At 36.0% G+C, this 25,958-nt stretch overlaps 3 protein-coding genes across 3 annotated transcripts; 2 read left to right on the plus strand and 1 right to left on the minus strand.

The window, feature by feature from the left end:
• Positions 1–7,772: 7,772 nt before the first annotated feature.
• On the minus strand, positions 7,773–9,895 carry LOC111437558 (cationic amino acid transporter 8, vacuolar-like). Its single transcript, XM_023075564.1, has one exon. It carries the CDS (start codon positions 9,767–9,769, stop codon positions 7,982–7,984), a length of 1,788 nt encoding a protein of 595 aa, XP_022931332.1. The 5' UTR covers positions 9,770–9,895; the 3' UTR covers positions 7,773–7,981.
• Positions 9,896–13,148: 3,253 nt separating this feature from the next.
• Positions 13,149–15,423, plus strand: LOC111437559 (60S ribosomal protein L10-like). The gene is made up of 2 exons (XM_023075565.1): positions 13,149–13,316; positions 14,572–15,423. The coding sequence occupies exon 2, from the start codon at positions 14,595–14,597 to the stop codon at positions 15,255–15,257; it is 663 nt and encodes a 220-aa protein (XP_022931333.1). The 5' UTR covers positions 13,149–13,316; positions 14,572–14,594; the 3' UTR covers positions 15,258–15,423.
• A 791-nt stretch (positions 15,424–16,214) lies between these two features.
• Positions 16,215–25,155, plus strand: LOC111437648 (anaphase-promoting complex subunit 5). Its single transcript, XM_023075716.1, has 22 exons — positions 16,215–16,401; positions 16,484–16,744; positions 16,886–17,045; positions 17,223–17,344; positions 17,591–17,837; positions 19,216–19,393; positions 19,474–19,552; positions 19,653–19,738; positions 20,122–20,251; positions 20,390–20,422; positions 20,599–20,847; positions 21,544–21,621; positions 21,819–22,081; positions 22,346–22,405; positions 22,500–22,567; positions 23,213–23,318; positions 23,398–23,539; positions 23,790–23,888; positions 24,024–24,288; positions 24,414–24,481; positions 24,811–24,963; positions 24,998–25,155. The coding sequence occupies exons 2-22, from the start codon at positions 16,574–16,576 to the stop codon at positions 25,004–25,006; spliced, it is 2,766 nt and encodes a 921-aa protein (XP_022931484.1). The 5' UTR covers positions 16,215–16,401; positions 16,484–16,573; the 3' UTR covers positions 25,007–25,155.
• The last annotated feature ends 803 nt before the right edge of the window (positions 25,156–25,958 follow it).

The following is a 25,958-nucleotide window of genomic DNA, read 5'->3' on the forward strand; positions in this document are numbered from 1 at the left end:
AAAAAAAAAAAAAAAAAAAAAAAAAAAAAAAAAAAAAAAAAAAAAAAAAAAAAAAAAAAACCTACCTTTTTAACAAATCCCCTTGCATTTTTTTAATTTTAATAAATTAAAAAAAATAAATGCACACGTGTACAAAAGCGCGGTCCCACGTCACTAATAACCAGATGTAAAATGGACGGTGACGCGGCCGACTTCCATTCGCAGTTTTCTTTGTCGGTCAATACCCACCGAAACAACTACCCATGTTTTTCTCTTAAATTCTTAAAAACTATGGGTATCATAATTATCCTCTTGTTTTTTCTTGACGTGGCATATCCGTGTCAATTGCCACGTCATTATTTTGTTAATATTCCTCATCTACCCTCATTCATTAGTCTCCGTTCTAAATGACGTGTGAAAAATTCAATAGGATAACAACTCAAACGCACCGCTAATAAATATTGTCTGTTTTGATCCGTTAAGTATCACTGTCAGTCTCATAATTTTAAAACATGTTTGTTAGAGTGACATATGATTAAAAGAGGAAAAGACGAGAAAATGGAACATTATTAAACCTAAAAAGGCATGTAACAAAAATTGAGGTTGTTTGGTGTTTTTGGGTAGTATGCATGAACCTAACCATGGAACAAATAAATTTATGCCCCAAGAATTAAGTTTAGATAAATCTATTTTTAAAAAATAATAATAATTAAAATTAAAAATTAAAAATATTTTTTTAATATGGATCTTAGATGTAGATGAGTCAACTTCATAATCTTTCACTAAATTATATATATATATATATATATATGTTATAATATAATGTTTAATCATTGTCACAATTATTTTGTTCTAAGAATATAGAATTTTATTCCATTATTGACCATATTTCATGTGTGCATGAACCTACCCATTTCCCCCTTTAATATATTAGTACCACCAAACCTTTTTGACATTTAAGTTATGCCCAATTATTTTTAAATATAGAATTTAAAATATTTATTTAACCAGTAGAGTCGGGATATTGTGGTGATGCCGGAACAGGGTGAGAAATATTCATTTGAAAGGAGAATGAGGGAGGAAGCTGTGGAGAGAGATTTCTCCGTGTTTGCCAAACAGGGTCGAGAATAGGTATTATATTAATTGCCCTCGTCCTCGTTCCCGTCTCTGACTCTACCCAAATCCCAGGAACAAAGAAGGTTTCCTCACTCCGTCAAATTCTACTAGAATTTTTAGGTTCGGGTTTAATAGATCATTAAATTTTAAAAAGTATATATATATAATTAAATAAATAAATTGTTAACTAGTTTAATTATTGGGTTGATGGGGGAATTTTATATTTGGATTAATGTGACCAAATAATTTGATAATTATATGATTTTAATTAAATTAATGGCTTGATTAATAAATTAATTAGTGGAATTGTCTCCATGTTATTATTATTATTATTATTTAATATATGATAATTATAATCATTTGGATAAGGAGAGAATTTGGTTCTTAATCATTGGTATAATGTTTCCATTCATATGATATGTTTTGTTGTCTATTCATCATTTAATTCCTTTCTTATTATTATAAAATATTTAATAAAGAAATAGATTTGATAAATGTAAAACGTGTCTAAACAATTTTTTTCATATTATCCGTTTTGACCCGTTACTTATCACTGTCTACCTCACAGTTTTAAACCGCGTTACTTAGAGAGAAATTTCCAAACTCTTATAAACAATGTTTGAAGTAGATGTCAATTACAGCTGAGCTATGTTCATATTGGCTATATACATGATTTTTATAGTTGAGAAAGTACTTGTGACACCCGAGTAAAGAAGAGGTACACGAATAAATTGAGTCCAAGTCTAAATAAACACGATCTTGAGGATAGGACGACTAAGGTGCATATTCTTTTTCGGTGGCTCAATTATAAGAACTTCACAGTTAAGCATGTTTTACTTGAAGCAATTATGTTTTTGGGATGTATGTGAGTGATTACAAAAACATGTTGAAAAAACTCGTGTTGGTTTATCGGGATACCCTTAACTCATAATATCGTGATATTAAATTTCATTTAGAGATAGAGAGAGAAGATAAAAGAACAAGACATTATATTGTATGACAAGATATGGGAATCTCCTTTGTCTCTCTTCCTCGATTGTTTATTGTTTCTAATTTTGCACATTTTCTTCCCTTCTCTCTTTGCGCACGCTCGTGATTGCGACTCATTGCATTATCCCGACTCGATCAGATACGATTCTTTGTTTTTTTATTTATCTCTACAAACCAACACGAGTTCTTCCAATATGTTTTATCTTCACTCACATTTAAGAAAAAATTCTTATAATAAAATAACCATTAATTATAATTATTACCAAAATATTAGTATTTAAGTAAATTTTAAAAAGTGGAATAAATTAATAGATATAAATAAAATAAATAAATAAAATTTATGATGGAAAAGATTGATGAGTGTGAGCCGACGTGGAGACCGAAAATTTGGAATCTTATTTCTTATCTCTTTAGAATCTTATTAGCTAAAAAATTATATATACACGTGTCAAATTCTTTTTTTTCAAATAAAATAATAATTTATTCGACACAAAATTAAAAAATTAGATACCCGTGGTATAAATTTATTAGATACAAAAAGTTGTTGATAAACCTCCGAGCTTACTTTCTGTATTTCAAACTTCATTTCATCTCATTTTGGTCTTTACGCTTTCAAATATTTTCGTGATTTTTTTTTTAAATAATTGAATTTGAATTGATTTTGATGTATAGTTTTCACGCTACAAATCTAAACATTTAAGTTCGATCATCTAAATAATTTTAATGACTTCGTTTCGAATCATATTTTCGGACCCATGTCAATTAAAACATGTCGAGAAAAAAATATCACGTGAATGATTGATATATACAAATCAAATCCCCTTTGGGCACAAATATATCCAATAAATCTCAGATAGATTTTCATGCCTATCTTCGACATGTCTTTCCATCCACACAAATAATAATAATAGATATTATCCGCTTTGACTCGTTATATATCATTGTAAGTCTCACGGTTTTAAAACATGTCTGGTTAGTGAGAACGTTGGCCCCCAAGGAGTTAGATTTGTAAGATCCCACATTAATTGGAGAGAGAAACGAATTATTTCTTATTAGGGAGTGAAAATCTCTTCCTAGTATACACGTTTTAAAACAGTGAGGCTGACATTGATACATAATCGACAAAAGCAGATAACATCTACTAGCAATGAGCTTGAACTGAAAAGTAAGTAATGTGATCATGTTGTCTGAGAATATCGGAGCCAGTCAGCTAGTCCTATTTCCATAACCCATAGAAATGTACGTCGGTACGGAACCCTAATTCTTCTTCCCTTTCAGGATAAGGATTCTTTCACACTACATTTTTGTATCCATCCCCAACATAATTAAAATTGAAGGGTTCCACAGATCGATTTCTATTAAAAAAAAATCGATGGTTCGATCTCCCGCCTTGCAATTATTAACGTAAAAAAGGAACGATTGTACTTCAAACATGAACTTTCTTAATCCGTACTAAATAACTGGAGAGACCAAAACATTGAACTAATATTAGTTATTATTTGGCTTGAAAACACTTTATGAAATCCAACATACTAATAATCTCAACCACAAAATCAAGTGAAAGGACAGCTGAATCTAATACCAAAATGCCCAACCCATTGACAAAGTAACACTACCCAATGACAAGACTACTCAAATTTTGCTACATAAACCTATAGAGAAAAGAAAGAAATTTCAGATAAAGATATCCACATGAAGTTTGATTCAATGAATTCAAAATACGAAAAAATAATTAAAAAGAACAATTGGTCCCTTAGATGGACCAGAGTAGCACAGTGTGAAAGCGAGGAATAAGTAATGTGACCATGTTCCAGGAGATGTAGGAAAATGTCGAGACTATTAGATGCAAAATGCATATTATGAATCATGGACTGAATTATGTGTCTGGGTTATTTCAAGTGATATTAGATTGATACCTCGCTTAGTATGGATTGAGGACGAACTAAGGCAGAAGTTGGTGGACATGTGACAACTCATTAAAAGAGGTCCATGAATGAACTAAAACCACATTTGAAAGAAATGTAACCAACTATCTATACCAATGAAATATACCTTCATTTTTTGTGGATGGACTTATGTTGGTCTGTCGAGATAGTCTTCACTCTTTAGTGTGATCATATCGCAGAGGAATGTCGAGACTATTAGGTGTCAAAGTCCTGGACATGGGTCATTACAGAAGTCAAAGCCAATAATTGATCCGTTAAACTATATTCAAGCGGACACAAACCTATTAATCTTACTAACTACATATATTTAAGTTTCTAAGAGCTAACCCACATCATAGATTAAAAAGAAAAGGTCACAACATCTAATAAAATCAAGATTTCTTGAGCCCATGCTTGGAACTTCTAGGTGCTACGTGAAGTAGGGGGAAACAATAATGGGAATGGAGAAAAGTGGAAGGAGTGCTTAAGAGGCCATGTGGGAAAGCTGGGAGAGAAGAGGAAGGCATCTTTCACTGTTGTCATCTCAGAATAAGGGCTCAGAGTCAGTAAGTTGAGAAAGAAAGAAAGACAGAAAGTGGAAGATAAACAGAGATGGTGGGGGAGGATTGAGACACGGCAGCAGGTGTGTGTCAAAACCCGAGCCATATGGTTATGGGGTTTTGCCAATTGGGGTCTGTGACTGAAAGTGAAGCACACAAAGGCATTGTCATGTCTACTTAGCCACTTATCCACTGACATGATACTCTGACGAAGACCAGACCAGACCAGACCTGACCTGACCTGACCAGACCACACCCACACACATACCTAAACTATACAAACAACACTGCCCCTTTTCCTTTTATCTCTCAGGCAACCAAACTTCAAGTTGCTGTTTAGGATGATTTTTTCTCTTGTTCTTCTTGAACTGATAAGAATTGACATTTGCTTTCGAGCTATGTACTTGCCTGCATTTTCTTCAAACTCACATGTTTCTTTTCCTATAAACAGATGCATAAATTTGCTTCATCATCTTCTATTTTACTTATATACCATGTGTTTCCATCCATTTTCATTTGGTTTTAGACCATGTTTAGAAAAAAGTTACTTTGATCGACATTAACTCCAACTATTGTTAGAAGAGAGAGCTTCGATTTCTTATTAGAGACTTAGAGGAGTTGTCTTAGAACCCTGGATTAAACGAGAAAACTCTAGTTAGAAGTTTGACCTTGGTTAGTCATAAAGGTGGAATGAGCTCATCAAATCCAACCATCTGGTTGGGGAGCTCGTCTTGAACTTGGTATAATTTTTGTGTTAGTGTTAGAATCATTGGAAACGACGGAAAGTTCTTGCTTGGAGTTGGCTGATAGATGATCACATGTTCTTAGGACTAAGGGTTGTTCTTTCTAATAGGATTGCTAGCTAGTGACAAGAAGGTTTCTTTCAGTAGTTCTAGAGAAGTATATGTAAATTTGAATATTTGATGTTTACTTTGAATACACACAACAAGCACGAGATTACGATTGATTTTTCGGTATTTTTCTCAATGAGTGCAACTCATCCACCTTATTTTTTGTGCAAATATTCTCTAATCTTTCTCTTCCCTCCAATAATTCTATCAAGATATAAATTATAAACCGTAGAAAATTTTGGTTATATGAGATTCAAATCTTCTATGGTTGATATTTCTTTATCTTCAACATAAAGTCTTACGAAGTTTTCGACTAATTTTATGAAACAAGTAAGATATTGCGCATAAACGACCGGTTCGTACTCAACCAACATTGGTAAAATACACCAAACAAAAACTATGAATTGAAATAGAAAACATCTGAGAAGCTTATGGCAAATCAAACCCACCAAACAAAAGTAATGGTGAAAATCAATGTGTGACATATTCACAGCATTGTTCTTCTTTTTGATAACCAGGAGTTAGAGCTTTGCTCCCTTATATACTCGGGAACACCTGCACCCACCCCAAGACCCAGACCTGGGAGACAACAAGGGTTCTTGAAATTAATCCATGGGATCAAGCCGGTATGACCAAGAGACCCCAAGCTCTTGCCAACCAGGCTGCCCCTTGGGACTATTCACTACACTGCTTTAAGCATAAGTGAACACAGGCATCTCATCTAATTATGAGAGAAACAGGTATACTATATAAAGTAGAATTCTATATATATACATATATATATACACACACACACACACACATATATATATATATATATATATATATATATAATTCATGAGTATCCAGGCCCTTGGGCGTATCAAGACTAATTTCCACGTGTATCCAGACCCATACATCGACTATTTTCAAGGAACAACTGCCTAATTCTACTACATTTTGTTGTCAAGCTAGTTCGTAAGATATAAAATTTAAGGTAAGTGGGCATCATGGCTTTGGACTGGAACTGATTCTTCAAAGCCTTTATTATTACTAGTTCAACTCGGGATTAATGACAGCAACATAAAAATAAAAATGAAAACATATTTAGAAGTTTTAAAATGGTCAAACAAGGCAAGTGAGTTTACCAAACAATATAATCAAAGGTTTGTTTAAATCGATTCTACTTTTGACCTTTAAATTTCAAATATTCTACTTTAATCAGTTATCATTCAAATGTTTTACTTTAGTTTTTAAATTGGCATATAAATTTTTATTAATCCCTACTATTGATAATACATTAATTATTTAATATAAATCTATATATTTACACTATTTTTAATGCTTGTTCATGCAAACATCTACCCATTAGATTGAAAAAACAAATGATCTACAATCCTTTGGTGACAGACACTATATTGGCTCTGTATGCAAATTTAGAGTCAAAACCAAAATGTTCTCAAGGTTTAAGAACTAAAATGAAAGGAGTGCAAAATCAAACCGATAGAATTGTTCTTTATATATAAACAGCTTTAACCAATTTTCATTCAAATCCCATAAGCTTCTCAAATCTCTTATCTAGGCAAACATAATCGTTCTTAATCAGAGCATTATGAGAACCCAATCGAATCCCTAACTTCAAGTGCTTGAAGACATTTATATGGATGAACCCAGAAGAACAAACCACATCAACATAAAGCAGGTTTTGACATTCAACTCATCAATGAACAGCCACAGTTAAGAAAATAATTCCTACTCCTCTGAATGTAATGAAATCTGAGAGCAGAAAGATCATACCTGATCCTTGTAGGCATAGTTTCGAGTTGAAGATGAACATGACTCAATCAGCTCCAGTCTTTACGTGAGACCTTGATAGAGTTCATGACAGACTACAGATGAGGGAACAGATACAGCAATAGTTAGTCAAGCTAGTCTAATTAAAACAGTAACCCAAAAATTGTTCTCAAACGTCCCCCGTGTTTGTTGAACTCGTCTGTCCGATATACCGTCAAAGCAAACAAAAGCCTGCATAGATAGCTAAGTAAAAGGGTATCGGACTTCGTACATAAATTCAAACGGCTCAGGCCCACCGCTAGCAAATATTGTCCTCTTTGGATTTTCCTTTTCGGGCCTCCCCTCAAGGTTTTTAAAACGCGTCTACTAGGGAAAGGTTTCCACACCCTTATAAAGGGTGTTATGTTCTCCTACCTAACTAATGTGGGATATCACAATAACTTGTGTGTGTTCCTCTACCAATTACTAGATATGTTCATATAAGAGATGCAAGCATACATGTCTTTGATTGTTGAAATTAGTAAGTAAAGAACATTAGATACTTCCACAGGGAGTAAGATAATTCCCAGAAAACACCCTCAAACCAGTAAACCAGAAACATAAATTATTGAACAGATCTGCATAAACAACATGTGTTTCACAAGATGACATTTCCTTATCCTACTAGAACTGACTCATCTTGCTAACCAACAAAAGAACATACATTTGTAGTTGAAGAAAAGCCGAAAATGGACGTCTTAGCAATCGAGAATCAGAATGCTATTTACAGTTTAAAATAATGCAACATCTAACATACCACCCTACTAGCGTTCTCTTTTCTCTCCTCATTTTGGGATCCCAAGCCATCTTGATGAGCTACATCATATGTGGAATGAAGGCCAACGAACAGATAGTATAGAAGCATTACTGCGCTGCAAATGAAGAACCTTAAGAATGCCACGCGACCCAAAGATCCAATTAGAGCAAGATTCATCCCTATAGACAGTGATGGGAGCCAGGGAACAAGAGGGACACCCCAAACTTTTGGCAATCGGTACTTGGGAAGGAACGACATAGCCAACGTGCTAAGGAACCAAATAGAGGCAGGCACAACATATTCTATCCATCCTTGCCTATCCAAATTCCAAACTACTGTCAATGCTATAGAAGAACCAAAGATCAGAAACAACAAAATCAGAAACTTGATATAATCGCTTCTTGGTGTTGTGTCCTTAACATAGTACCTCCTTACAAGTAATGCAACAGCCATAAGCATAAAAATGGAAAGTGTGCTGAATGAAAAAACAGTTGATAAGACATCCAAACTAGAGAAAAATGAAACAATTGCACTAGTTATGGTTGTCAAAAGTGTAGCATATACGGGAGTTCCCGTTTTCGGGTGAACCAAGGCGAAAAGGGGTGGAATCAAATGGGCTCTAGCAATCTGTGTGGTGTAACGAGCTTGCCCCATAGATCCCACCAGCAAGCTTGTAGTCATTCCCTTGATAGCAACTATGCTAACTAAGTATTTAGCCCATGTCATCCCAATTTTATCGAATGCAACGGAAAAGGCTGCATTCCTATCTATCTCCGTATACTTTTGCAGCATTGTTAATGACAAGGCCATCAAGCAATAGATCACAGAGATCATAGACATGGATCCAATCAATCCCACCGGTATATCCCTTGAAGGTTGCTTGGTTTCCTCAGCCATGGTGGCCACCATGTCAAATCCAGTATAAGACCAATAAACAACAGCTGCAGCTCGAAAAACACCCTTCGCACCAAAAGGGAAAAAGGGTACCAAATTTGAAGATTTCCCTCTCATAAATCCAACCACAATCACAAAGAAAATTAGGAAAGTACTGAGCACAGAAGTTATCCATGTCAAGAAAGATGTCCTCCTCGTTCCACTCATAGCAATACCATTAGCAACAAGAAGCACTACAACAGCAATTGGATCAAGAAGATTAAACCCTTCCGACAAGAAATTCACCTTAATCCGAAGAAAATCAGGGTTATCAGTGTTGATCATACTCGCAAAATAGGAAGACCAAGACCGCCCGAGTCCAGCCGCACCAACAATCGCCTCCAAGAAGATATTCCCCGCGGCGATAAACGCAATAAAATCCCCCAATTCGATGCGAAGAAACGAGAAGGAACCTCCGGCGACGGGAATTTCAACAGCGAATTCAGTATAACAGAAGACAGAGAGCAACGCAGAGATCCCCGAAACTACGTAAGAGACCACAATTGCAGGTCCAGCATCATCGCGAGCTTCGAGGCCAGTGATCGTGAAAATACCAGAACCAACAACAGAGCCAAAAGCGAGCCAAATCAAGTCCCACCAAGTGAGACATTTCTTCATCCCGACTTCGCTGACCTTAGGAAGTTCGAAGAGCTCATTGGCGTCGGAGGAACGGTCCAATAGACGGTCCTTAAGGCGAGAACACGTTTGCGACAAAGCATATTTGTACGAAGAACAGTCCCGGAATGACTCTTCTGGAAAAATGTCTTGCTTGCTCCACCTCCTCCAGTAACTCCTTTCCACCGACGGCGGCGGTTCATGTGGTGGCTCTGTCGTGGGTTCGTCCATCCCGGCGAGATTGTCGGTGAAGATGGATTGAAGTTTGATTTGACTGATTACGAGAAGGATCGCTGATATGTGATGAAAAATATCCAATTTGTATATTTAAATAAAAATAAAAAAAACTATTTTCTTTTTTTCAGGAAAAAAAAAATGATTTAATTATCCTCACGCTTAAAATATGGATTATTTTTTAATAATTAAAATAAATTTCGATTTGGCCCACTTTTTTGGCAAAATTACCGGTTTGCCCATTTTATTTTGAATCTGGTCTATATTTCATCTACATTATTTTCTCAATATAATTTCATCAATTATCATTTAAAATTTATAATAATTATTATTTAACGCAAAGAAAATTATAATTTCTAAAAAAAACAACAAAAATAATTTAAAATAATAATTTCTTATCCCTTCGACCAAGTCAATTTGTAGTTAGTTATTCCCTATAATTGGGAGATTGAAATTCCTTTTTATTTAAAATAATAATAATATATAATATAATTTCAATAGCATAGTACAATAAAAAAAATGTAGAAAATATTGATAATCTAACTTTATTAATTTAGACTAAATAATTAAGCACGAGTTATTTAACTTCATGTGCTAAATAATTATAAATTTAATAATTGGATGGTTTGGGGCATTATAAATTATAAATGGTTGACAATATTTGCTAGGGGAGACATGAAGCTGTAACGGCCCAGATCTACTAGATATTGTTCTCTTTGGACTTTCCCTCTTTCGGGCTTCCCCTAGGCTTTAATATGCTATGGGAAGGTTTCCACACCCTTATAAATGCCCTTATAAATGGTGGTTTGTTATCCTCCCCAGCCACTGTGGAACATCACAATCCACCCCCTTCAGAGCCCAGCGTTCTTGCTGGCACTCTTTTCTTTCTTCAATCGATGCGGGACATCCCCAAATCCACCCCCTTCAGGGCTCAACGTCCTTACTGGCACAATACCTTGTGTTTAACCCCTTCGGGGAACAGTGAGAAAGCTGGCACATTGTCCGGTGTTTGGCTCTGATACCATTTGTAACGACCCAGATCCACTGCTAGCAGATATTGTCCTCTTTGGGTGGATTGTGATGTCCTACATTGGTTGGGGAGGAGAACAAGCTATCATTTATAAGGGCGTGGAAACCTTCTCCTACCACCCTTTATAAGGGTGTGGAAACCTTCTCCTAATAGACGCGTTTTAAAGCCTTGAGGGGAAGCCCAAAAGAGGAAGCCCAAAGAGGACGATATCTGCTAGCGGTGGATCTGGGTGCGGACGATATCTGCTAGCGGTGGATCTGGGTGCGGACGATATCTGCTAGCGGTGGATCTAGGTGCGGACGATATCTGCTAGTAGTGGATCTGGGTGCAGACGATATATGCTAGCGGTGGATCTGGGTGCTTACAAAGCGGTGTGTTAGTGAAGATGCTGGACTCTCAAAGGGAAGGATTATTAGATCCCCCTATAAAGGTATAGAAACTTCTACCCTTCTACCCAGTACACACAATAGGTAATGAGCTAAAACGAACAATATCTATGAGCGTTTTTAAATATTTATTCATCGACTTTTATATGGTTTATGGACAATTTAAATTTGAAGGGCTATGTTTGGCAATTAATAATTTGTGAGGGGAGAAAATAGGAGAAAAACGTCAAATTTACAAATATATCGACGAACATTTTAAGAAAAATCTTCCATTCCAAACTGCACTTCTCAATTTAAGAATATGAGACATAATATTTAAAAAAAAAAAAAATTACAATTTAGGCTTCTATTTTAATAGTGGTCGTTGAAGTATCAATTACATCTTTATAACGACGAACAACGATTATGCGACATTTGTTATAACACGGCGAATGAGTTAGTCATATGAAAGTCGAACTTTGCGAACAATTTTGACGTATAATCGAGTCTTGGGTCACATTTAAAAGAAATGTTTTAGAAAATATGAGCGATTAAATACGTTGAAAATAATTTGAAAGAAATTAATGTTAATAAGCAACAACTACAACTTTAATAACATATAAACGAGTATAAATAATTGACAACTAGTCACGTCCCCTATGGTACATTTCTAGACAATTTCAATACTTCTCAAGTGGACTTTATTTTGGCGAACAGTCATATAACCCCATGCAACGTATGTCGAGTATCCAATTGACGTCAAATTTGGTGAGCTTTCATATTTTATATAGATGAACTTAACTCTGAAATGTCAAAACTTATATCAAAACCCAAGCTTTCATATATTGCTTCACACGCTTGCAGGCGTCACTGTAAACGTGTGGGGGAGAGAGTCGGTTATGAGTGTGCAGTTTGGAATCATAATACCATACGCAATATTGAAATCCGCACTAATAAATTTCAACTATAATCAATTAAAAATAATAATTTTTATTTTTAAATTTGTGGTATCAATTAAGAGTGTACACAGTCCGCGTTCGGTTGGGTTAAGAGAATTTTTTTTTACCCAAGTTCGGGTTGGTTGAATTAGTAACCCAACCTAAAAATTTCATCACAACTCAACCCTCTATTTTCAGGTTGGATTCGAGTTAGGTTCTCTAGTTGCTATTTTTTTTTAATTTTTTTTAATTTATATATAATCTTAGATAAAAAAATATTAAAAATTTACAAATCAATCTATAATTATTAAAAATATATAAATTCATAGACAGAAATAAAAAAAAATTCTAACATATCTACATTTTTTAATAAAAATTGGTTAGTCGAAAATATAAAATTAAAAAATAATATAAATGAACAGTTTAACCTAACATAAATAAAAAATGGTGTAGATTATAAAATTAAAAAAAAGATTAGTTTAAAGAAATTATATATAAAAAAATAAAAATACCTTTTAAAATCATATTAAATAATCGATCATAAATCATATTTTTAAATTAACACAAAATTTATAGTGTGTGATTTGTCAGTTTATAAATATCCTCGAGTAAACTCGGATTGCCACTCTTACAGACCTTTACACATGATAGAGTTCTCAATGTTATTTATAAGTTTTATTTGGTTTCGGGTCAATCCGAGTTTTTTATTCTATGAATTGAAAATCGAACCGAGTCACTTCGAATTCAGAAAAAACAATCCAACCCAATTCTTATAATTCGGGTTAGGTTGGTCTGGTTTGTCGGGTTAGATGTACTACCTAGTATCAATTTTTAACCCAAACTTTTAATTTCATCGTATTTTACCCTAAACTTTAACTGAACATTATAATTTAATTTTATCATGTTACACCATCAACTTAGGTAAATACTGTAATTTTTACGCTTTATTTAATAATTTATAATTTTTAATAAAAATTTTAAAATCTTATCAATTAGAAATCAATCCAGGAGTGTGAAATGAATTATGTTGGACAAACTTGTTGTTCAAGTAGCCAATTTTTGTTGACAAAGTTGAAAAAGGGTATTTGGCCCAATTTCTGCTTCCAAATCTGCTATAAAAAGGGTTAACAACCATTTTAGGAGCTGAATCTCGTTGCGTCGCCGCCGCCGCCGCCGCTTCAACAACTTATCTCTCAATCGCTGCTTTGGTGGTACGAACACTACTTTTTCTTTCCATCTTTGCTTTGTAATCTTTATTTCGGTCGTAGTTTTGATGCTTTCTGGTTGCTGAACCCGAAAACTAGCTGTTGTTAGTGCTAATGTTGCATTCGGGAAATCGTAGATTAGTTTTTATCTGAAACAGAGGAAAGTTCACGAGTTGTGTTGAGCCATAAAGCGTTCATTTGATCGGTTTAGGGCTATTTGAATCCATTTAGCGTCAATAATGATCTATAATTAGTTTCAACAACTTTATATGGTTGCTTCTGTGTTATAAAATTAAGAACGAGGAGAAGATGATGATTGAAGCAGGTACTTATGATAATCGGGCATATCTTACTGTTCTCCTGGTGCGGCTAAGTGTAGTTGTGCCGAGTTTCAAGGATATGTCTGTATGATTTACAACACTGCTGTCTGATTTATTCTCTGTTCATTATTTCTTACGTTTAGTGGCCAAAAAACTGGCCTGACCTTTTCTGTACAAGTCCTATTGGTTATAACTTCAATTGTTGAAGGTTTAGTTGATTTTGAGTTACATCTGGATTTAAATCTCCTAAGCTGATTTTTCATCTATTGTCTAAGTAATGAGGTTATACTGGGTGCAGCATTTTGATGTTCATGGAAAGGGAAATAGGATAGGTTTTGAGAATTGGGTGAGGGTTGGTCGCCAGATGTGAGATCTTGCATCAGTTGGATTGGGGAACAAAACATTCCTTATAAGGGTGTGGAAAGCTCTCCCTAGTAGACGCGTTTTAAAATCGTGAGGCTGACGGCGATATGTAACGGGTCAAAGCGAACAATATTTGCTAGCGGTGGGCTTGAACTGTTACAAATGGTATTAGAGCCAGACACCCCACGAGGACGTTAGGCCCCCAAGGGGGTGGGGATTGCGGTGAGCTTGGGCTGTTACAAATGGTATCAGATCTAGGCACTGAGTGATGTGCCAGCGAGAACCCTAGGCTCCCAAGGGGGTGGGGATTGTGAGATCATATATTGGTTGGAGAGGGAAACAAAGCCTTCCTTATAAGGGTGTGGAAACCTCTCCCTAGTAGACAGCGTTTTGAAACTGTGAGGTTGACGGCGATACAGTGATATGTAACGAGCCAAAACGGATAATAATTGCTAGCGATGGGCTTGGGCTTAGACTGTTACACGAGATTTGGGAGCAATTTCAATTAGCCATCTAGTTTTGGACATTATCCAGTTAACTTTTACGTGATGTTGTTATATTTTTGTACAACTATACAGGTTTCAGTTTGAGCACGCTTGCAATGGGGAGAAGACCGGCTAGGTGTTACAGACAGATTAAAAACAAACCATACCCCAAGTCTCGATTTTGTCGTGGTGTCCCCGATCCCAAGATTAGGATCTATGATGTTGGCATGAAAAGGAAAGGAGTTGATGAATTTCCATTCTGTGTCCACCTTGTGAGTTGGGAGAAAGAAAATGTGTCAAGTGAGGCTTTGGAAGCAGCTAGGATTGCCTGCAATAAGTATATGACCAAGTTTGCAGGGAAGGATGCGTTCCATTTGAGGGTTCGGGTGCACCCGTTCCATGTTCTACGTATTAACAAGATGCTTTCGTGTGCTGGGGCTGATAGGCTCCAAACTGGTATGAGAGGTGCATTTGGCAAACCACTAGGAACCTGTGCGAGGGTGGACATCGGTCAGGTTCTCCTTTCGGTTCGCTGCAAGGACAACAACGGACAGAATGCGCAGGAGGCTCTCCGCCGAGCTAAGTTCAAGTTTCCTGGTCGTCAGAAGATCATTGTAAGCAGGAAGTGGGGGTTCACTAAATTCAGCCGAGCTGAGTATCTAAAGTACAAGGCGGAGAACAAGATTCTTCCTGATGGTGTTAACGCAAAGCTTCTTGGTTGCCATGGGCCTCTTGCTAACCGTCAGCCTGGAAGAGCTTTTCTATCTCAAACTGCATAGACTTGGTCATTTGTTTTCTTGTTTAAATTATTTGGAATCGAACTGAGCTTCCTTTTTATACTGTTTTATTATCTTCTATCCTACTAGATTCGAGTCTTCTCCTTATAAACTCGTTTGGTTCATAACTCGATTCAACTAAACCAATTGGTTGCTATTGTAGCGACTTCGTGCTTTGTGTCACAGTTTTCATGTCTATCGTGATGTTATGAATGAGTTGGAGTTTAACTATATCTTTTCTGATAAGAGCTTATTGTAATGTTTCAAAAGAGTGTTGAGACCTATCATCCGCACACTGTACCGTAATTTGTTGATGTGGTTGATCGTGTGATGCCTAACAAAATCTCGGGAGTAGAGAGATTAGAGGATGGTTGATTAGATAGACCTGTTAGATAGCGGTATCAACTGTGTGATGCCTAACGAAATCTTGAAACAGTGGAAAAAGATTGATCGTTGCCCTAAAAGTATGGGGCACTCGAGGCAAGAAGCTTCTGTGTTTGAGTTTGATGTTCTCTAGTTGACTCACTCGAGCTCAACCTCATTCAAGATAGTTATTGCTGAAACCATATGAATCACTTTTGAAAAATTCGTTTTTACCGTTTCAAATTCTTTCCATATTGGTTCTAATGATTTTAATATTTTCAATTTAGTCCCCACATCCTAACTCAAATTTCAACGACGGGTCCATGAACCATTTTTGACCCAAAGGTTCGACTGAGTGTTGCATTATAATATAATCAGCTAATGCAAGAACTATTAATCCGAGCATAATTTAATTGCCGTGTCTAAAATATCAAAAGTTATTTTAATATATTGTCGAACTAAAATTAAAATTTTAAAAGTATAAGGATAAATATTGGGACTAAATTGAAACTTTTTAAAATAATAGGGATGAAATTGAAATTTGCTACGTAAGAACCCAAAATTGTAATTTCACAATTTTTTCTTTTTGAAAACTCTCTCCTTTCTCCCTCCTACTCTTCCCTTTCCTTCCCGCCGCGCCGTCCCCTCTCCACTCTCTCCGGCGGTCTGGTTCGTTCCGAACACCAAAATTAGCTTTCACAAGCTTCATCTCACCTCTCTAGCCAATATTCTGCACCAGATAGCCCCATCGGTACCTATCCGCTTCCAAGCTAGACCTCTTAAGGTATAACTTGCATTTGAGTTCTGAACTTCTTCGTTATCATTTTCAGTGAGTATTACCGTGGAGATTTTGGTGGTGGATGTAGATGGTGCAGCTGGATTAGCAATGCTTTTAATTATCTCAAGAGATTCGCATCTTCTACAAGGCAGAGAGAACCGGAGAATTTTGCTCTAAAATGGTTGGGATTTTCAAATCGCTAGGGGGATTCGCGGTCACGCCGCACAAAGTTTCTGTCTGCATACTGCTACAAATATTTGCTCCACCAGCTAAAACCTCAGTACCTTTTTCTTTTTCAACAGTAGCTCAGCATAATCGTCTTGGTCTGTTCTTGTTGGCTCTCACTAAGGTACTTTACTAGTGTCAACATTAAACTCTTCAATCCTTAGTCCTTACCTTCATAATCATGCTCATATTTCCAGTGAATGCCTGTTGGTGGTAGTATATATGCTTGTCTAGATGTTATGTAGTGGCATGTTTTGTTTTCCAGTCTTGCGATGATATTTTGGAACCAAAACTTGAAGAGCTCATAAATCAATTAAGGGAAGTTGGTGGCTTGCTGGATCATTGGTTGATTGATCATTTAACAAGTAGGCTGTCATCTCTAGCCTCCCCTGATGATTTGTTTAACTTCTTTAATGAGATGCGAGGTTAGTTCTGCAAACCCTTCATTCATTTCTCACCCAAACTTCTTTTTTGTCTTCTTTAAGTTCTAATGTATGGCCAATATTACTCTCTTTCATTGTATGATTTAGTTTTTTTTTCTTGTTTTCTCAATTCACCAACCTTGCATCTCACTAAAGAAGTTCAAATCTCGATTTATTCAGGAATCCTTGGAGGTTCTGATTCAGGTGTCATGGAAGATGACCAGATCGTTTTGGACCCCAACAGCAATTTAGGAATGTTCCTTCGTCGCTGTGTTCTTGCCTTCAATGTATTATCATTTGAGGTACTAGTTTACTTACTGTCTTAATAGTTATTACCCCCTTCACTCGTTAATGTTTCGGAAACTGGTTTACTGCAACGGTTGGTGTTTCCAGTGAGAAATAGGAGCAATGGAGTAAATGGCGATAAGAACATCTCCTGCGTCGTTTGCTTTTAATATCAATTTCTTTGAATATAAATTTCTTTTTTTGAACTTGGGTTATACTGTTGCTTTACAAATTGGATGGTCATTTCTGAAAATTCAATGCAGGGTGTTTGCCATCTTCTGACAAATATAGGAATGTATTGCAAAGAAACTCTTTCAAGTTGTTCCTATGGAGCATCTGAAGTAGAGGATACTAGGAATGATTTGGAGACATTGCCGGAATATGAAAATATGGACCTGGAGAATCTTGTTTTTGAAAAGGTTAATGAAGAAATTGAAGCAAAAAAAAGGAGCACTCAGGGCATTTCTTTTCATTTTCATATGTCCGAAGCACTTTCTGGATTGGCTGAAGGTACAGGCACATGTTGTTTACTCATTGGCTCTTTATATGAAAAACATCTTGGAAAATTAAATAAACCATGTGTATAAATGATCGCAAATTTTTTTTGTCATTCGATTAATTTTCTTGAGAGATTAAACTCTATATATCATTTTCTTGTTTCCATTCATTAATTCCTTCGCCTTCACTCATTCTTATCTTTCCCACGTGTTATAGTGGGAATGATGTACATCACTGCTATAGCAAAATTGGTTTTGGAGGAACTAGTTAACTTTTAGATGAAAAAGGGAAACAAATTTCATGGGGAACCAACTTGGGCTTGCTTTAAAATTTTAGCTTCTTTGCTCTCTTAAATTCTTTTTTGTAATTATAGCCTTGTTGCTCTATGCTTTTGTTTGGACGGCTTTTTGTAAGCTCCATCAAAAGGCCTTTTGCTTCAAAATTTTGGTTTCCTGTACAAGCAGTCTATCTTGTCGTGTAAGAAAAAATATACAGGTAAGAGGAGGAAAACCTCAACTTGAGCTCAATGCCTTGACCAGATTAAAGTTAGTGAACGATTGGATTAGGATAAATGTAATCCTTTAGTCTAATTTAGAACCCTTTGTCTTGAGAATCAATATGTGAAATAGCAAAACGGACATAGGAAGAAATGCCGCAAGGATTTGAACTTAGTATTGCATGTTTGACTAACATATTAAACACCCCAAGACCTAATCCTAAGTTGTCAGCTTATGAGAAATTTAATTCTTTTTGATATGTTCTCAACATTTGCCCTCAAAGAAGAGGGAGGTTAACTTTTGCCAATTCGGTTCTCTCAAAGAAGAACGATATTTTGGTCCTTACTATATTTTGTTTCCCTCAAAGAAGAACAATACTAATGCCTTCTGTTAGGTTCCAGCTTACTGCAGGTGGTCCCTTCAAAGATAAAACTGGTATCTTATGGTCTAATGCTGTGAATTCTATTCTTTAGAGGCTTTGATTTGCGGGAATAGTAGAATCTTCAATGGAGAAGAGACGAGCTGGATTTTTTTGGGGATCATCTCAATTTTTTTTGTTTCCTTTCGACATCTTCTTGCCAAGTCCATATGTAATTATGACTTGGCTCAAATTTACACCAATTTAGTACTGAATTAAGCTATAAGGAAGAAAATGGTTACAAAATTCTCATACCATTTGAGAGGGCTGAGTTTCGGTGCTTATATCATCAACTACTTAGGGTCTGCAGACCCATTAGCTTCCCCGCATACATAAACTTAAGCTGAGATGCACTAACTCTCTCACAATCTTATGGAAGTTGCTACTAATTTTTGCAACTCCTCAAATTTCCCATAGAATTAAATAATTTAAGCTTCTTATCATAGTTATTGATCTGTATTTCTCAAAATTACAGATGTTGATGTTCCTTCTTTCTCGACGTGCAAAACTAGCAGTAAAGCTAAAGAAGCTTTTTCCTACTCTCACACTCTTTGCAATACCTCGAGAGATATGGATCCCAGTGGTGGTGCATTCCTGAGGACAAATTGGCAGATGCAAGGCTACTTAGATGCACAAGCTGAAACAATTGAAAAGTAAGAGTAAATATGCTTAATCAACCCAGAAAATGTTGTTCCTTGCTATAACACTAATTGAATTTTAAAAATTGGTGCAGGCTTGGAAGCTTATTTTCTCTGAATGCTTTTGAAATGGTTCTTAAACAGCTCCAAAAAATGGCACCTGAACTCCATCGAGTAATTGAATCTTTTTCCAATATTTTCATGATTATTTACTATATTAGATTTCTTTTAACATGTGAACTGCCCTATTTATCTCTGTTGAAACCGGATGCAGGTTCACTTTCTGCGTTATTTGAACACCCTTTCTCATGATGATTATTTTTCTGCTTTGGAAAATGTCCACCGCTATTTCGACTACAGGTAAGCAACTAACAATACCTTTTCCTTTCATATGTTAGTTGATGATTTCCCTAGCCAATGTGATCACTCTTTTCTTTGAATGAAGAGATATAATGCATTGATTAATATGGAGAACTATTATCAATAAAATGAACATTTTCTTTCACATTCCTCTTCTGTTATCTTTTCTCGCCTTCTAGTCTTTGGACAGACTGTCGTCTGTCAGAATGAAGTCTAGGGGATGGGGGAGAAGTATATAAATGACGGGGAGTTTCAATTATTAAAAAGGATACAATGAAACACTTTTTTTTTGGGGGGGGAAGGTGGAGTATATATCAAACAGCACTTGATTACTATGTCCGAACTTTTTTCTTATTGCTTTCCCTTGACTTTTGCCACAAAAGTGCAGGGACTGAAGGATTTGATTTTGTCCCTCCTGGATCTGGCTGCAACAGCTTTGGAAGATATGAAATTGCTTTATTATGTTTAGGGATGATGCATGTTCACTTCGGGCATCCAAAGCAAGCTTTAGAGGTCAGTTTCTCTTTTCCACCAATTACCAACATTCAAGTATCTTCTCTAATCACGAGGCTAGAATTTTAGCAAATGAATATTTTATGTTGCTCTGGTTAACTAATAGTTATTCGTTTTGTTTTTTTGGATAATCGTCAGGTTTTGACTGAAGCAGTCCATGTATCGCAACAGGTAAATTTCATTTGCATTTATGATTCTCTAAGTATTGATATGGAGGAAATAGTCTTGGAGCTCTAAAGAACAAACTAATGAATTCACTTAGATAATTTTGGAGTGAATCTTTGACAACTATATGAGATAGATATTTAAAGGCATGATCATATCTTAACTTCGAATATTCTTTGCAGCAAAGCAACGATACATGCCTCACATATACCTTAGCAGCTATAGGAAATTTGTTATCTGAAAGTGGTTTCTCACGCACTAGTGGAATACTCGGGTCATCCTATTCACCTTTAATGAGCATGGGAATTTCACTATCTGTCCAACAACAATTGTTTGTGCTTTTGACGGAGTCCCTAAGACGAGCTGAAAGTTTGAAGTTGAAACGATTAGTAGCCTCCAACCATCTTGCTATGGCTAAATTTCATTTGATGGTAACAACTTCGCATTTTATAGATTCTTTCTGTTAATTTATGTTTATTTTGTACACATGGTTTGCGTATTGTTTTCCCCCCCTGAAGATTGGTGATTGTGTATTACCAGTTCACCTCATGCTTCTGCCTTTATGACTTTCAAAAACCAAAACAACCTCCAAAAAAATCCAGTTAAACCAACTGCAACCAACTATAAATCACTTTAACCGACTAAGACAACCAAAACTGACACCAACCGAATAACTAAATTTTTTGTTCTTTTAAAAATTAATATAAAACTGAATTGACCGACCCTACTTGGCCAAACTGACTAAATTGTATTATTTTCTTTGGGTTGCAACCACACTGGAGGAATTCTGAAAGATTAGGAAAATAAAGTGGACTTGAGAGATATTTCCTTGAAGTTATTTTTCTACGACTACATTCCCAACATTTCCGGGATAGGAAAAAAAAAAAACAAACAGGACACCCTATTTATTCGGTTGTTGGCTACTGTTAAGTTCAAATACTAGTTTTATTGATTACTAGTGGGGATTCTTTTTTCGGATTCACTGAAACAGTGTGGATTCCTTATACCTGTCTGCTGTGTGCTATGACGAAAAAAAATCAGTGCTTACTTATTCATGTTGAACGTACTGAGAGAGTAGGGAAATCTCCTTATTCATTAACTATTGGCGGGTTGTAAATTATTTGCAGCATGTGCAAAGACCTCTTCTGTCATTTGGTCCAAGAGCTTCTTCAAAGCTTAGAACTTCTCCAATAAGTGTCTGTAAGGTAACGTTTAACACGATGATTATCTTTCATTGTTTCCATTACTAGATACTTTGTTTAAATTATTATTTTCATAATTTATCTATTTTTTAAAATGGGAAAAAAGGATTATCTTCATGTAGATTTATGTGTGTGTCTATATCTGTTGAGGAGGATATTATTTTCTATTTTATTCTGATACTTGCATTTAATTCTGACAGGAGCTAAGGTTGAGTAATCATTTAATTTGTCAATATGGCACTGAAAGTTCTACAAAGACAACAGATGGATCCTTTAGCACTACATGGCTTAAGAATTTACAAAAGCCTGCGGGTTCACATGTATTGTCTAGAGACCCTGAATCGGGGAATAACTCGAGTGAATTACCATTTTTTGCACAACCCACCTCTATTCCTGGATCTGTCTTACAGTTATTAGGCTCTTCATACTTGTTACGAGCAAGTGCCGCTGAGCTATATGGCAGGTGATCTTAACAAGGGCCTCTCTCTTATAGTACTTTTGTTGCGTGTGCGTGTTTGTATATTTTGTAGATCAAATTGCAAAACTGAGATTATTATCTCTGCTCCCGTACTTTAGTTTTAACTACTGGTTGTAATTGAATTTAATTTTAGCAATTCTATGTGTTATTTTAATTTTCTCTTCCTGTTTGTTCCCCAATCCCTCGAAATAATTATTCAGTCTGCAATTGTTTTGCTGCCTGACCATTTTTCTTCCCTGGCCATTTCAGTGCTCCTCTTGCACGAATAAACGCCCTTCTTTATGCAATTTGTTTTGCAGACGCATCAAGGTAATTTCTAACTTATAAGGGTATTTTTTAATATTCTAAATTATTCTTCATTAAAATTGTTAAAGACCTTTCGTTTCTTTTTGTGGTCATACAGTTCATCTGATGCATCATTGGCGTATGTGAAACTCATACAACATTTGGCAATTTTTAAAGGATACAAAGGTCAGGGAAAATGCTTCATTGACACATTTCATTTACTATTTCTCTACCTGTAATAAGGCATCAAGTTACCATTATGTTGGCAAGGTAGCTTAGCCACCTGTCATTTTTATTCATTATTAGTGTCCTGCTCATTGTTTTGTTATTGGTTTTTTCTTTTTATGCTGCTTGACTTATATATTCTGGCTATCATCATCACTCCTTGTGTTGTCAAGGAGTTCTGTAAAATCACATCTTGGAAGATGTTTTTCCAATCTTTTCTTTACCTTTGTTTTTGTGTGTGAAATTTCTGCTACTAATTTACATGAAAGTAGATACTTTTTGTGTAACCCCACATCCTGAAAGAATGTTTCTTCATTGCTTCAATCTTTCTAGATTGTGTTAACTGTTGAGATAGAAATTTTCTTAGTTCATTGAGGAGAAGGAAGCAACTTTAAAGTCCAACAGATAAGCCGGGCTGTCAACCTTGTTAACCTTTTCTAATCTAAGACAAACCAATAGGGGGGCTTCCTTTTTCTGCCATATCCCTGCCCCCTCCTGTTTTGTGATTGCACATGCACGAACAAACTGACACTTGGACATACTCTCCCGTACCATGAGGTGCATATGGTGGTCATGATTTATAACTCTGTGCTTTTCCTTTAACAGAGGCCTTTAGTGCACTTAAAGTAGCAGAAGAGAAGTTTTTATCGCTCTCAAAGTCACGGATTTTACTATTAAAGTTACAGCTCGTTCATGAGCATGCTCTACACAGGTAATCTCTAGTGATATGATGATTATTTACCGTTTTCCTAGTTATTACCTTTATTAAATTTTTCGTATCCTTCCATTAGAGGTTGTTTGAAGCTTGCCCAGCAGGCTTGTAATGAAATTGGGGTTCTAGCCTCATCCGTTACTGGTGTGGACTTGGATCTGAAGACAGAGGCGAGTTTTCGTCATGCTCGAACATTGCTTGCAGCAAACCAGTTCAGTGAGGTTAGAACTTTTGAAACTAAGCTCATGTTTCCATGTTTGGTTGTGTAGAAATAGTTCTGTTTCAGCAAATTGTGGGAACATATCATATTATTTTGCGAACATCAATTCTATAGTTCTTGTATTGGGGAAACTAATATGGAAAAGATTATCCAATTCTTTGGAAAATCAGTAGCACAGTTTATTTTATAGCATATCTCTCAATTTCTTGATTTCTTTCTCCCTAAATCGCCTATTGTAATTATTTTTGCAGGCAGCTCGTGTAGCACACTCCCTTTTCTGTTTGTGTTATAAATATAATCTACAGGTCCAGAATGCTTCTGTTCTTCTTTTGCTGGCTGAAATACACAAGGTAAACTTAAAGATTGTGTGTTTTCTAACTACCATTTTGTGATGAGAAAATAAATTTTGCTATTTTATTTTAAGGGTGCGTTCATTTTCTTTTCATAAGCCAGTATAAAGTCCTTATTGACTCCCTTCCCTCCAGAAATCAGGCAATGCTGTTGTAGGTCTTCCTTATGCTTTGGCAAGCCTTTCCTTTTGCCAGTCATTTAACCTTGATCTTCTAAAAGCATCAGCCACTCTGACAATTGCTGAGTTATGGCTCTCACTTGGGCCTAGCCATTCAAAAAGGGCTTTGAATCTTTTACATGGAGCTTTCCCGATGATTCTTGGTCATGGAGGTTTGGAGCTCCGAGCTCGTGCTTTTATAGTCGAAGCGAAATGCTACCTCTGTAGTCCAAGCTTTTCAGGTACTCCAGACATGGTCGTAATCGTTCTTATGAAATTCTTACCTGCAATTTTTCATTTTCCCCTTATAGAACCATACTTCCTCAAATAATGAACTTTGTCGTGGCTGAATTTTCTCATCGAACAGTTTCTAAAGACCCGGAGGTTGTGTTGGATCCTTTGAAGCAAGCGTCCGAAGAGCTTCAGTTGTTGGAGGTATGTTACTAGTTATAAACGAACACACTTTAAGAGTTTCAATTAGGAAGGAAGAACGATTTAACCTTTTGCAAATTTCTCAATCGAATTTCCGGCCTCTTCTTACCCCTCCTGAATGTGCAAAAAATACATGTTCTTGTCATGCCATATTTGAAAATCTTGTATTTAGAGATCATTGCACTGAGAAATTTCAAAGAGATCAATAAACTTAACAGAAGATTTTGCGTTTGATTGTAGCAACTTTATTAGCATCAATGCTTCTGCTTTGCATTCCTTTTGTTTATATCTGTTATTGATCAGTAGACTCTTTCTCTGTTGTTCTCTCCAAGTATCATGAACTGGCAGCCGAAGCTTTCTATTTAATGGCAATGGTATTTGACAAATTGGGGCGGCTCGATGAAAGGGAAGAAGCGGCAGATTCTTTCAAGAAACATATTATGGCTCTCGAGAATCCTGAGGAAACAGACAGTTCTCTGCTCAATGTATCATGACAACAAGTACCATTCTCTGCTCAATGTATCATGACAACAAGTACCATGCTTGATGCTGTAATGTATTCATTTATGTTTTTTTTCTTACAGAAATTCCACAACCTCTTGTTGAAGCTTGACAATTACTCGAGTTATCGACAAAATGTGATTCCCAAAATGCCAAAAAAGAAGTAATCTTATCTAGATCTTTCTCGATGCGATGTTGTGTTGGAAAAAGTTCATTAGGCGTCGGGAGAAGCTGGAGCACACATTTTACTTGTTCCACTTCTCTCAACGCAAAGTAGTATTGTGTTGCCTTTTCCTTTCTCACCACATAACTGTTGAGGATTGTTAGGAGGGAGTTGCACACTGGCTCATTACTATAAGGCCATCTTGGGAAGCCAAAGCAAAACTATGAGAGTTTATATTCAAATTGGACAATATCATATTATTGTGGAGAGTCTGGTTCCTAACATGGTATCAGAGTCATGCCCTTAACTTAACAATGTCAATAGAATTTTCAAATGTCGAACAAAGAAATTGGGACCCCTCGAAAGTGTAGTCAAAAGTGACTCAAGTGTCGAACAAAGGATGTGCATTGTTCGAGGGCTTCAGAGTCGAGCCTCAATTAAGGTGAGGCTATTCGAGGGCTCCATAGACCTCAGGGGAGGCTCTATGGTGTACTTTGTTCGAGTTGAGGATTGTTGGGAGGGAGTCACGCGTTGGTTAATTAAGAGAATGATCATGAGTTTATAAATAAGGAAATACATCTCCATTGGTATGAGGCCTTTTGAGAAGCTCAAAGCAAAGTCACGAGTGTTTATGCTCAAAGTAAACAATATCATACCATTGTAATCTTCCGGTTTGCTTTAGTCAGCCTCACGGTGTGCCAAAACACCATATTCATTCCTTGGGAAGAAATGAAGTTTCAAGGTGGTTTCCTTGTACACCAAAAGTCAAATGAGAGAAGAAAAACTTGCAGTTGTTTTCACTCATGAAGTTGACCA

Source organism: Cucurbita moschata, unplaced genomic scaffold, assembly GCF_002738365.1.
Source record: "Cucurbita moschata cultivar Rifu unplaced genomic scaffold, Cmos_1.0 Cmo_Scf00064, whole genome shotgun sequence".
Taxonomy (NCBI): Eukaryota; Viridiplantae; Streptophyta; class Magnoliopsida; order Cucurbitales; family Cucurbitaceae; genus Cucurbita; species Cucurbita moschata.